Below are 14063 nucleotides of genomic sequence, written 5' to 3' on the forward strand. Positions count from 1 at the left end.
CGGTGGGATTGCTTGCGAGGCGAGCGGGTCTATCCCACGCTTTGCCGTGAGACTGGGACGACATCTCCGAAATCATCGAAACACTTTTGCAAAGAGGCTGTATCTTGACAAACCGACCAGACACATGAAGATTAAACCACTACATTCTCGGCTAAAAAAATATTAAAACGGTATTTGGTAACACACAAACAGGGTTTTTCAAAGCTCAGTTCTGTTAGCTTCCACATGCCGGTTGTTGTGTGCTAGAAACAATGGCCACCAGGCCAAAGCAATGGTTTTGACTCGATCAGCGTTAACCCCGCCCCCTGAGTTTGATGGGTGAGGCTGACAGATAAAATTATTTCATGATGAGAGCCAGGCGTCAGGACTGCCAAAATGAAATAAATAAATATATCATTAAATAATTAATTAAATGTGTCAATAATTAATTAAAATGTGAAATACATAAATAATTAATTAAATATGTCAATAATTAATTAATTAAATGTGTCAATAATTAATTAAAACGTGAAATACATAAATAATTAATTAAATGTGTCAATAATTAATTAATTACATATATCATAACTATTTATTTAATTAATTAATTCCAATTTTAATTAATTATTGCCACATTTAATTAATTATTTAATGGTGTATTTAATTAATTCATTATGGCAGTCCTGGCGTTCCATACCACAGTGTCCTAGCAGCTTACTTTTGATGAAACAAGTCTGCAATATCACATCAATCTTTCTCTGCTGAACAGATTTCACACATTTTAAACATGTATAATTCTGTGTTAACAAGATCAATAGGACCAAAGGTTGGCTTCTCTATCACAGTTCTTTCTTTTCTGTTATTTTCCATTGTCCAGATATATCTCTATTTACATAAACTGTGATCCACATTATACAGCTTATGTAAAATGAAAATTGAGTGACTTTTATTCAATTTTTTTTGCTTCTTTTATTTCCTCTGACTTCAAAAAAGGTATCAATCACAGCCAAAGGGATTTTTTTGTTTTGTTTTTGTAAGCAAGACTCAGTTGTCATGCAATATGTGGATGAAGGAGAATTAAATAAAACATGGAACAGTGCAATGACGTGCAAGATGCATGAAAGAAAAAACACTGAGGTTTCCCGAGAACCAGTAAGAAGTCGCTGAACTGTTAAAAGATCTGGGCGAGCACGAATAAATTTGCTTTGATAAAGGCTTGTTAAGAACAGAGAGAAACGTTTAGCTTGGAAACTGATACACATAGCACTGCAAATAGTTTCAATTACTGATAAATGGCATCATATGGTCCAGAAAGGTGGAGCTGTGGTTGGCTGGTAATGCTACATTAGCACCAGGGAAGTTGCTCTTTTCAAAGGGATGTTAATGCTTCATGATGGCAATTACAATACGTGGAATGTGTTTTTGATAATCTGCTGATTAATTGTAACAAATCATCAAAATCCAGAGTGTTATACAGGACCAGTATGTCATTAATGACACCCTGCAGAATGATATGTAAGCAGAATCTATACAGCTGTATACAAAAAGAAATATCTAAAGAAATATATAAAGAAATATCATTTTTCACTTGTATTCATATCCTGGCTGTAATATAATTGTTAATTAATAAAGACATTCTTAATCATCGTGAAAAAATACAAACGTAACTGAACAAAAATGTCAAACATGGCGTAACAGCGGCACATTCTGGAGTCTTTCAGCCTCTCTTCCCCAGTATTTCTGACATGATGGAGAAGGGGTCCTGTTAGTTTGGAAAACAACACATGCACCCTTGACAATTTTGCATTCATAAGGGGCATTATTACTAGCCAGACACCTGCAGGTGAGTATCACCCAGCCAATGGGGCTCTAGGGAGTTATGACGATTTGGAACAAAAGCAGTTCCATTATCTGCTAACTAACCAACACTGAGTGTGGTTGAATTAGAGACCTTTTTTGTTGGTCTAAATTGAAAATCGTGTGGAAGGACAATTTGAAAGGTTCTATAACTGAAACAGTAGGAAATTGAGTCCAGTTATAATCTTTCTGGTGTTAGATAAATAAATTATTTTGCTACAGTTCTTGCATAACTGTCACCCATTACCTTTCCCCGCATTAACTGAACTTTCTGCTTTCTGCACTAATTGCTTACTTAGTTTTTGAAATGGCTCTCTTTACTGTGTCTCCTCTCCCATCAGTCCTTCAACATTTCACCTGGGAGTTATGGAAAACAAGATTTCTTTTCACTGGCTCATCTGCCAGGAGAGATGTTATAAATACATCAGTGGAAAAACAAGTGCCATCTCCTTTCTGCCCTTCTACTTGAATGGATAAGAATTCAAGTGTTTTTCTTGATGAGCTCAATTAAATGTGCTTTTCCACGCCGATTAACTATCGTGAAACTGTTTCTTTAATATACATTGCATTTTTTGCATTTGTCTGCATAAAGGTTGTAAGACAGCACAGAATAAAAAGCCTAGAAAAGAGCATTAGGGTGCAGAAACAGACACACTCTCAGAAGAAATGCTCACTTTATCTCAGCTCCACCTTCAGTGAGGAAGCCAGCTTTTGAGAGAGAAGCCAGAAATGGAGAGAGAAGAAGGTGGGGTGGAAGGAAAAAAATGGCCAAAGCTCAGAGTAATGCCACAGTAAATTGTATTGGAAGACAGGTCAGAGCAAGAAAAAAAGTTAAAACACACTGCTCTATTGCAGCACTCATGCTCCCTAGGCCGTCATTTACTGAGAGAGCCCTGACACTGAGCGGAAAATAGAGGGGGTAGAGAAGGACATGGGAGGGAAATGAATCAAAAGAAAACAAAAGGAGTCTGGATGGCAAGTGAGACTTTACAGGAGTAAACAGGAGGATACTGGGTTCGCATGGCATCTGATGTCTCAGCACCATGTAAAAAATAACTTTTCTTTATTGGATGATGGGCATAAGCTAAAAACTGTAATTACAATCAGTGCTTATGTCCGTTTTGGAACTATGGCTGATTAAACTGTAGTTAAAAGTATTCTAGGTGTTGATTGTAAACGTTAATGAGGAATAATAATAATAATAATAATAATGGATACTTTATTGATCCCCATGGGGAAATTACTTGTTTTTCTCTGCATTTGACCCATTCACTCAGTGAAGCAGGAAGATAAGGACAGTGATCTCAGCATCATCAATTAAGCTGCTGCTGATGTAGATTGTGACAAATAAACGGTGCGATGCCTCTGAAATCATCCCGCCCAGATTGCCAACACTGTCCTCACCTTCCTAAAGCTTCACAGGAATATGCGCCGTTCAACCGGGTGAGGAAACAGCTCGAGACAGTTATACTGTTTGATTTCAGGTGCTAATCCGATTTGTAGCATATGATTTGTTCGTTATTATTATGCAAATGCTTCCAAGCGCTGCTTTGGCAGATCTTCATTACATTGCCTTCTCCCTCTCTGTCGTTCATGATCCAATGCCAGGTGCAAAGTGAAGCAGTGTTAAAGAGGATATTGAATACAGCGCACGTTCTGTAATTCATCTGGTACACAGGTTTTTCTCACGTTTCTCTTCCAAAGTAAATGAGATTCTAGAGAAAAATCAGACACCACACCAAGTTCACTGTTTATGCTCAGAACAGTTACAGTTAAAAATTCCCAAAGGACCACTGGGACCTCGAGAATGAACGAATAGAGACAAGTGAAAAAGCTGTTGTCCTTTACCTGACGCAACAAACTGACTTGTATACAACTCCATAACAAATTAGAGGGACCATTTTTTATTTGATAGTCAGTGCTGTAATCAGGCTCATACCGCCCACAATCACTGGACGAGAATTTGTAATTCAAAACATCCAATATGATTCATTACTCTAAACTCCTGTGTAAATGCTTCACTTTAAACAATAAAGAGGCGTGTGCAGTGACTAACACAGATAATGTCTGGAAAACTGACACTGTTTTATTAACAGCTTTATCAATACCTTACTTGTTTAAGAGGAAAAAATATTGGATTGGTATTAGGGCTGTGCGATATGACCAAAATCTCATATCCCGATATAAGAATTCTATCGTCCCGATAACGATATAAATCACAAAAATGTAACATTTTCTGTAAATTATGTGAATCTCGGGCAGCTCGACTTGCGGGAAGTGTTTCCAGCTGCGCGTCATGTAGCTGGAGTCGAGTGTTTTAACCGATGCATGAAACTATACATTTTTAGACATAAATTGTAACGGCCGCCGTTTTCTTTGTGAGTATTTATTACACGGCGTGCTGCGGGGAAAAGCCTGTTCTAACGTTTGAGTCTAAGGTTTATTTTTTAGCACCTGGCGGCTCTTTTTTGCTTCTCATCCATAAATAATCTGCTCTTTCACGTGATTCAGTTTATTTTGAAAAGTCTCAACAGGATCTTGAGCTTTATTGTGAAAGGTTTATGTGGAACATAAACAAGCGGACACGCGGTGGTGTTACCGTCGTTGTTGCTAACCACAACGCATAAAAACAGGCGCTTGTCCGTCGGTAGTGTGGTTATATTAAATATAAGAGAAAGAGAGAACTTTAAGAAATTAATATAGCCACTACAGTGACCATCAAAAAGGTGAAAAAAATATTGCCGTAAACAGTTTATTTTGCGACACCACGAAACAAACGATAGCGTAAAATGAAACTATAGACGTTTTTATATCGTCATCCGATATATATCGTTACATCGAACAGCCCTAATTGGTATCGGTACAGGAGATATGAGTTATCTGTATTTGACATGAGCCATTCTTAATTCAGATATCAATGAGTTATTAATATGCTCCCAGAAAAGCAAAGGACCTAACCTAGTGAAAGCAAAAATAGTTCTTTGTAGAGTGGCCATTAGAGAAGTTGTAGTCAATGACACCTCCACACTGGTTTGTGCAATCAGTCAGGGTGGCTTGGCCTTGACATTTCAGATTGCTTTGGTTGGCTGTCAGCATATTTGAATAGTTGAAATTGTGTATAGAGGTGAAGAAGAAGACTGGCAGTATTTACATTTAAGACATATAAAGCACTTTGAGTGCTGGAAAGCTGTTACATAAATGCAAGTACAGCCTGAAATACAGGCAAATGTAATTTCAATTTTAACTGTTGGACATTTTTTTTGTTGCACTGTACGAGATCTTTATTTAACAGTTCTTTTGTAACTGTTGGCACAAAGAAGCAGGCTTTAAAGGCTATTCACATGGACATGACACTCAGAAAGAGGGCGACAAAAAGAGGCAAAAGAGATGGAGAAGAGAAATGTATTCCTTTCACATAATAGAACGGGCCCTAGCATTATGGTAATGACATACAATATAATGGGAGGACAGGAAACCCCTCGGGATGTAATAGTGTATGTACATCATCAAAGGATGACTAGATTTTGATGTTTTAGGTCCATCCTGACAAAAGATTCCTTTGAATAAGCGGAAATGTGAAACCAGTGGTGACAGTGTTCTCAGGAGGACGGGGCTGGGCACCCACGGTAGCAGCGATGATGTTCTGCTCATGACCAGCGCCTGATGCAAGGCATTGTTGCCCTTACAGTACACCCTTCAAGGCCCGATGTTGGGCAGCGGAAAATATACACAGTCAAGTGTTTATAAAACACATACTATGGCTGAGTCAAGGTCAGAGGTAGTTAAAGTTATGTTCATTTTATCTCAGAATGTGGGGACGATCACACTGTTTACCGAATACACTCGAAGCCACTGTGTCCTTGAGTGAGACAATGAATTCCTAGCAGCTCCAGGGCTGCTGTACTGCTGCTCATCGTGATCCTCTTACAGAGAAGGGAGGCAAAAGATATATCTCGCCTGTGGGGAGGACAAGCAAGCAAAAATTTCTATGAAGTGTGACAATATTCCCCTAAATCCATAATATAAGAATGACTGAACCACTTACATATACTAGTTTGCTATTTTTTTCTTCATGTATCTTGGCAGAGAGCAGATATACTAAGAAAAGCACAGTTTTTCTGAAAACCCAGAATGGTTCCTAGTAGCCACATCGCTGTTATGCATTTGAACATGGATGAACAGTTGCGGCCTTTCCATATTTTATGGGATCACTTCAGATGACATGGTTCTGTTTCCTGACAAACTGAAAACCTTTAGAGTATCTATCAGTTTTGGGAAGTAGATTCTGCCTTTTAACTCTATCCACTGCCACAGGAGAGTGCTAAAGTTTTCCAGGAGAGAGGAAGGTAGCGATCTAGGTTTTCCTAACTTGGAAGTAGCTGACATAGAATATAGAAAAATGAAAGGGCATCTCAGCAGCATGAAACTTTTGATTAACGACACCGACGCTTTTGAATTCTGCCTGAATCCTGTATTTACTTCCACTGACCATTTGCATGTGCCTCTAAAAAAATGGTAACAGAAAAAGAAACTGAAATCCACGAAGAATTAATCTTCTGGTCTATGTAAAATATAAAAGGATTTTGGTGCTGTGGCTGTATTCGTTAGAGACTTTAGGTAGTGGTCAGATGCTGACATTATTGCAAAGCTTTGGGTCAATCAAATGGCTAATCTCTATTTTACTGTGGAGCTCATTAAAATGTGTGTACCTGTTTGTCTTTCTCTCCTGTTCTCCATATTGTGCTTCAATTTGTTCTGCTTTTGTTGGGAAATGGAATGTCATTGCTTTACAATTCCACAAAAATATGCCTCATTAGCTAGCATCTTCAAAAGAAAGGGACACATACTGTCTAAATACGCTCCTCCTAGATTCATCTCCTCATCCTGAATAGATTTATTCTACTGTTGTTAATGTCCCTCATTTCCCCATCACTGTATTTAAAAAAGGCAATTAATATCTTTGACATTCTCGTGTTTCTTGTATAGTAAAACAAATTATTCCCTCAGGGCAATCAATGTTTATGTTTACCTCCTTTTCCACAGGCACTGTTCACTTCAGTTTCAGATTTAAAAGAGGTAAAAAGCATCACTGTAATAACAGTCAGCCTGAAGTTAAACTAGCAGTCATCTGCTTCGTATTGGGGCAGCTGTGGCTCAGGTGGTGGAGTGGGTCAGTGGATCAATCCCCAGCAGCTCCTACTGATCCCAGAGTTGAACACAATGCTGTGTGTGCAAATCTGTGTGTGACTGGGTGTATGATAGAGAGATTAAGAAAGCACTTCGAGTGCTCAAATTGAGTAGCGCCAGTCAAATGACCTACATTTAAGAATTTATTGTTTTATTTTGATGAAATCTGTCGTTAGTGCTGAGGTTTAAGGCAGCTCAGCTTCCCAACTTAAATAATTTTCTCCCAAAATTCAAAATGCATAACTGAGATTTTAATATGTAATAACTACCATGTGTTTAGTAAAGTACATTTCCGTGCATCCATAAGAATGGATCTCCATCCAACAGTATGACTGCTACAATAGTAGTAAAAATGTGTATATTTAGTGTACAGGATGTAGCAAAGGACACATATTCTCATTGGCTTTAGTGAAAAACTAATTACCGGTAAGTGTCCTTATATAGCACTAATGAATTAACGATCAACATATCATTGTTAAATTAATTGTGATAACTGCCATAATTAGCATAAACAAATTGGGTCTCTTAGCCTTTGTCCACCCCAAATGGTGTTGTTGGTGCAAGCGAAATGAAAACATATCATGTATACCCTGTAGCTTCCTGTCACAACGAAAGAATCTGCTAATTGTTCTTGTTATCTTTCCAGGGGGAGGCTGTCGTCTTGGTGATAGTCTCGTTAATATAATTATAGTGAAGCCTGAAAATGAACGAGGTAATTAGTAATGTAACATGATATCAGTTAGACCTTGTGACATTTAAAATATGTCATTATTGAAGACTCAAAAACAGCATTAGTTAAGAGATGAAACATTTCAAACAGGAAACGTGGGGATAGACCAACACCCCATCAGATTTAGGGTTAAAAAATGGAAAATATGGAAAGAGGCAAATGGAGCGCTCACAGCATGAGGCATCAAATGAAATTCCTGCAGAGAATAAAGCGAGTGTTTAATCAAGAAAATCCTTTTTTACATTTTTATTTATTCTGGGGTAATTAATTTTGTAGCAATAATTAATAATTAATTATTGGATCAAAGCAGAGACTCTGCAGGCATGTTAGTAATCAATAACAATTTACACCAAGACGAAGCCAAAGATTCTACAAACTGTTTCAATTAATTCCGTTGTGTCTTTTGATTATATAGGACAAAACTAGTGGTAATACTTATAATGACCCTCATGTGTGATGATAATAGTTATTATTTTACCCCAAACTTTGATCTTACTAAGTCTAACCAAGTAGGTTTGGGGCTCAAACCATCCACATAATTGTTTGCAAACCAATTATTAACCAATCTGTAACCATTAATAATCGTTGCATTGTTTTTACTGTAATTTCCTATCTATTATATATTCTAAACAAGTAATAAATGTGTAATTTCACGTTCCATAAATAAGCCCTCATCGTGATATCATATTGAGCTCATCATGATTTGTGTTCTCTTTGACCTTATTATTGGGTCTTTCCATCATATGCCATCATATGATAATAATAGTTTTAAAATGTCCTAGAATAAAACAAGCTATTGCAGTAGAAGAATATGGTAACAACTTGCAGTATGTTGACAAAACTGACGCAGCCGTATTCCCTTTGTGATGTATGTTGAACATGCATCACAACGGGTCTTGCTCTAAGACCTGCTTTTACTCTACAAAACCGCTCAGTGCTATCCTTGGGAGACTGTGTGTGTTGTTCCATCATCATACTTTAGCTGACAAAGAGGAATGCCTTGAAGATTTTTTGCCTGTCCAAAAACAAAGGAAAGGAAGACAGAGAGCACAAAACCCATTTTCCCCATTTTCTCTGTGCAATTACACAGATAAAGCTTGGAGAATTGGATTTTTTTTTCCCCTTTGAAATGCAGACTGAAATGGTGTTAAAGCAAAGCAAAGAGATTGAGAGGAACGTCTTATTGTTGCTATTTCGTCTGGTTTTTTGGTTTTTTTAAACACAGCTTTGTGTGTAACCACTGAAAAGTAACACGAGTATATAAAAAAAGGGGAAAAACATATTCTGTTTATCAAATTTAAATATATATATTTATATATATAATTCTCGAGAGCCTTTCATCACCTATGAAACTATACACATTTAGCCCTGGTGGTTTGTTCTCGTGTTTACAGTGTTTGAGCGCAATATTTTGTCAGGAGGATTGTCACAGATATTCTCTGTGGTTCTACTGTGTTTGAATGCCCAATTTGACAAGTGAATTGAGGATAGAGACATCCCCTAACCCCCTCAAAAGTCCTCTAAAGTGATATTTACAGCCATTATTCTTCCCACTAGCACCAAGCTGCTTCGATATCTACCCCCTGCAGACAAGAATTGTTCAAATAAAGAAAAGGAACCCTGAAAATACATAGATTTTGAACACAGCAGCATGGACATTAACGACACAGATGGAGAGTTATTCCCCAGCCATGTTGAGAATGTGTTGATTGGACAATGAAAAGATGCCTTCTGCCCCATTTAAGAAGAAGAAAATCAATTTGGTGTCTGTAATTTTGAATATGCAAATTGTGCCATTGTTGCTGTATACTTCTGTGCTGGGCAGCTGTCTTTGTATGTTCAGTTGGAAGCATATTATTAGAATCAAGTACAGTTTGGTATCACTTCAGTGCATAATCAGTAGTTGTATTGCTTGCAGAAGAGTTCATCTGACAGCCACGTGTAGATTAATATAACCATGCTGTCATCACACGCTTGCATTCTGACAAGTATCGGTGGGTGTCATGGTGTTACATGTCTTCACTCATACATACTGAATATTCATTAAACAAATTCTCAAATAAACTCTGTGTTTTTCTGTTTTTAACACAGAACAGAGCGTGTGTGCAATAGCGACTTAAATGCAGCTAATTAAGCCTACTTTGTGGAGCAGCAGCCAGTTCTGCACTGTTAAAAACACTAATTTTAGAAAATTGCCACATCTTTTGAAAAAATGGCCATAAACACAAATTCAAGACAACAGCTGTGCTTTGGTTGCAGCTATATTTACAATGATCACTCTGTGAGCAAATTCTCATGCACAGAGAGGAGACATGCAAACACATGCAATGTAAATAATTTGTAAACTATAGGAATATAAATGGGATTGTCTCATTCTGTATCTCACTCGTAATATATCCAACCTGCTCGCCTCGCACTTCACAGTAGACATACTGTATACATGCAGTGCATGGGGAGATATGGATTTCCCATTCCTCTATACGTCTTCCTCTACAGACTGCCACAGGATTATTCTGTTTTGGTGGACTGTGCATACTGCAATGGACAAAACTGGAAAAAAGGGTAAGGTCTGTGAATAAATCATTCCCCCCCAAAAAAGCTTTTTGATCTTTTGACTCCTCACAGACATCAGTGTGCCCAGTGAGTCACCCTGACTTCTGATGTGTCTTACACAAAAATTCCCTGTAACCTCAGGAGCACTCCAAGCTCTGGGACACAACACTGGCAAAATCAAAGTGTTTCCTCCAGTGTCAAACGTAATGTGCGTTCATGGTGGCACTTGAAAGAGTCTAGCCGTGGTCACACGGCAGTCTATCCTCTGCTGTCCATTGTTAATACCCTACATCCAAGAAGTGCGTGTTACTTTTTGATTGCTGACATTCTTAAAGCAGACCAAAGATATTATTCACATGCTGTAAAACATTTTGTGGAACTGCCGAGCGCCTTCCTTTGAAGGCTTTTATTTAGATTCACAGAGACGCAACATTTAAAAAGTCAAAGTAGTAAAAGGTGCCTCCATCACATAAGCTCATTATTTTGTGGGTAAAAGTAATTCACTATGTGTTTTTGTTTTTTAAAAATCTTCAGTCTAAACAAGAAGCGATGAGCAGTTATTGTTTCTGGTATGATTCTTTTTGTTGTGTGATGTTGGATTTAGGTCAGATAGTGTTATTGCCCTCCTCCTGCTGAACAAGGAGGATCACCTTTTAAAGCAAACAGCCTTTTTATTTCAACCACTGTCCACTCTTGATTGGCCAGCATATTTACACATGAAGCTCAGGATGAAGAGAGATTTATTTTTCTCTGTTAATCACATATGCCTGGACAAAGAAACAAAAAACAAACGCACCTGGTAACACAACCAAAGTGGATTTTGGAGCCATTTTTGTGCAATATGTGTGAAAGAAAATGGATATTTAACAAGAATATCAAACCAGAACTGTGCTACATGCCCACAAAAACAAAGGAATCCTCAAGAAAACCAATGAATATGCAGAAGTCCTTTCCGAAAAGCCACTGGGATGCTCAGAGTGGTTATAATTTAGATGGATTTGAGCTGGCGTGTGTTTATGGCCATCCTCCAACAACACTAAAGGGACAGGCCAAGGATGACACTGGGATAGTTATTTCCTGCAAGTGCCAATGTTTTCTGGAAGATTTTACAGTGCTGCTGTTACCTTTGAGGTCCAGGTTGCGCGCTCCATTGGAGTGCTGAGTAACGGTGCGTGAGTCAATCTTGAGTGTGTGTACATTGTTGGCATCCCGGGACACCACCACATTGTGCCACTGGTTGTCGTTGAGTGGTTTGTCTGAGTTGCCCTTCATCAGCGACGGGCCATTGCCAAGATCAAAGACGTAATGGATGTACCTTTGAAGAAAGACGTCAGGATTAGGACTGTGTTCCTAACTCTTGTAACTCAACAGCGGTGCACGAGTTAAACAAACTCATTTGTTTCAGGCACTTTTTATTCCACTAAAAGATGCTCCAAGATGCTGTAAGAACATTTTTTGGGGGGAAAATACCAACCGTTTATGTAACTGTACCTGGAAACTGTGATTTGTTTTGGAGTTTTTTCTGGCTGGTTAAACATGTAAATATAGATACCTACTTTGTCTAAAACTCTGTGCTTGGCCACAGGCAGATGAGGTGGCACAGTTCCCTCCTTCACACAAATATGGCTGTCTTTTGTGTTGTGGGTTAAAGCTAATGTGCTTGTTTCATTCAAGGTATGTGATTTTTTTTCTACCTTGAGTCCAATTCCTTTATGTAGCCTCTTGTCTTTTCAGGGTAGAAGCAGCTCAGGCTTTTGTGTTATAATGATGCCGAATTCAGAGCACAAGGGAAGAGACAAACACTACCAAAAGCCTCTTTTGGAGACCCTAATTATAAGCAGCTTTTAGGTTGATAAGATTCACAAGTCCAGCCACTTTATTTTGGGGTTGTGATGGCTTTGTCAAGTCTTTGTAGAAAAAAAAAACAACCTGAGAAAAACCAGATATCTCTACTTCCTGTTGACCAACCACTAACAAGCTACAGCATGCGAAGCTTTCAGCTGAGCTTTTAAGATGACTGATTATGATTACTCACAAACATACTCTAAACTAAGTTACACCGAGCCCAGTCTGATTCATAGCAGCATTAAATGACTCACTGATCTGTGGGGAAAATATATGTGCTTATGTGCTCTATGTAAAAACAAGGGCTGGTGGACAGAAATCTGCAGAGCGCAGGGGAAAAGCAACATCATCTTTTTTAGGCATAGCATACAATAATGAAAAAACATAAAATGATTTAGACAATTAAGAAAAACCCAAGTAAAACTCACCCCTTTACCAGTTCCACAACTATAAAGTCGCTCCCATCTCCGGAGTTGAAGAGCATCAGGCCATCAGGCGTGGTGGTTTTAAACTGAAAGAACAGGTGCATGGAGGCATACGCTTGTAACGTCGCTAATGCTAAGTAGCTGCCTTTTGTTCGAAATGTCACCGGATCCGCAATGATGTGGCGCATGCCAAAGCGGGCATTCAGCTCGCAGTAGGAGATGTCCCCGTTTTTACACTGGTCTAGATATGGCACACTATTGAAGGTCAGGCCCTGCAGATGGCCAATGAAGTTTGAGGGGACCACGGATATGAAGCGGCGCTCAGTCATGATGCCCGTCTCAATGTTGTGGAACTCAAGATGTGTGTGGGCACCAGTCATCTGGCCTAAAGATTGTGGATAACAAAGATAACAAAGAAAAAAAACATTAGCAGATGGTACTATATTTCATTATTATTAGCCTTTATTCATTTATTTTATAATTATTATTATTATCTTTACAGTATAGTAATCAGTTATATTGCTGATCTACGCTAAACAATACAGTTGTGTTTCAGGACAGATAAGGAGTAATCGTCTTGGTAAACTGCAGATTAAAATCCTTTCCCTACTAAAACCCAGAAGAGCCTGCAAGGCATCTCTTGGCATCATTTCCTTTTTTCTTTCCCAGGCACTAGTTTGTGAATAATGTCAGTCTTCACAGGGTTGATTTTCACTAATGGTCTCGACATGCCCACTCTTTTTTTTCCCCTCTGCATCTACCACACACACTCAAACTCACCTTTTCGCTCAGCCTTTGCCCTCCCATCCTTTCGCCTGAGGCCACAATGTTATGTGTGCCTCTGATGCCACCTTGTATTTGACCTTTTATCCTTCTCTTGGATGCAGGCAGAACCAATTTCTTTGAACTTTGTTCATTGGCTTGCTCACTCGTGGTAAGTAAAATAGCAATCCCCAAAAAAGCTCTGTCTGTATTCAGCGTCAAATATGTATGTATCCTTTTGCTTTTTATACATTTTTATGGCTTTGCCAGGCTTTGCAGCTAAGGTACCTGGCATTTAAGGGCTTTAAAAATTAGATATAGCGTAAGTCACTGTGGGATGCTTGGAAGGTTGTCATGGAGATTGGGAATTGGGTACAAACATCTTAAATTTAGCATTATTTGTAATATAAACGCTTGCCAGCTGAATTGCCATTATCTCTAAATATGAGTTCAACAATAAAAATGTCTCATTCATTTTAACTCTAATTTGTCACCTTTATGTCTCAAATCAGATGTTTTAATGACAACTAGCAAAACAGCTGCTGTGAGCCTGTTGTACATACATTATCAGCAGAACACGTGGATTTGAGAATGCAGCACCACGCTCATTTACAGCATCTCACACCAAATGAATCCTCAGTGTCCTAATCAGGGGCGGAGCGTGGGGGTGGCTTACTGGGCTTAAGCCCGGGTTGTTTTGTCAGAAGCCCGGGGTATTTTGGAGT

At 38.5% G+C, this 14063-nt stretch overlaps 1 protein-coding gene across 1 annotated transcript in view; it reads right to left on the reverse strand.

Moving 5' to 3' along the window:
- nrxn2b (neurexin 2b) overlaps nt 1–14063 on the reverse strand; it is a 660624-nt gene that overhangs the window by 313746 nt on the left and 332815 nt on the right. Inside the window, exons 12-13 of the mRNA XM_080898453.1 lie at nt 12580–12961; nt 11431–11621 (exon numbers count right to left, since the gene is read on the reverse strand). Of these exons, the coding sequence (XP_080754579.1) occupies nt 11431–11621; nt 12580–12961 (573 nt within the window). The remainder of the gene's footprint in view (nt 1–11430; nt 11622–12579; nt 12962–14063) is intronic.

Source organism: Rhamphochromis sp. 'chilingali' (assembly GCF_963969265.1).
Source record: "Rhamphochromis sp. 'chilingali' genome assembly, chromosome: 1".
Classification (NCBI taxonomy): Eukaryota; Metazoa; Chordata; class Actinopteri; order Cichliformes; family Cichlidae; genus Rhamphochromis; species Rhamphochromis sp. 'chilingali'.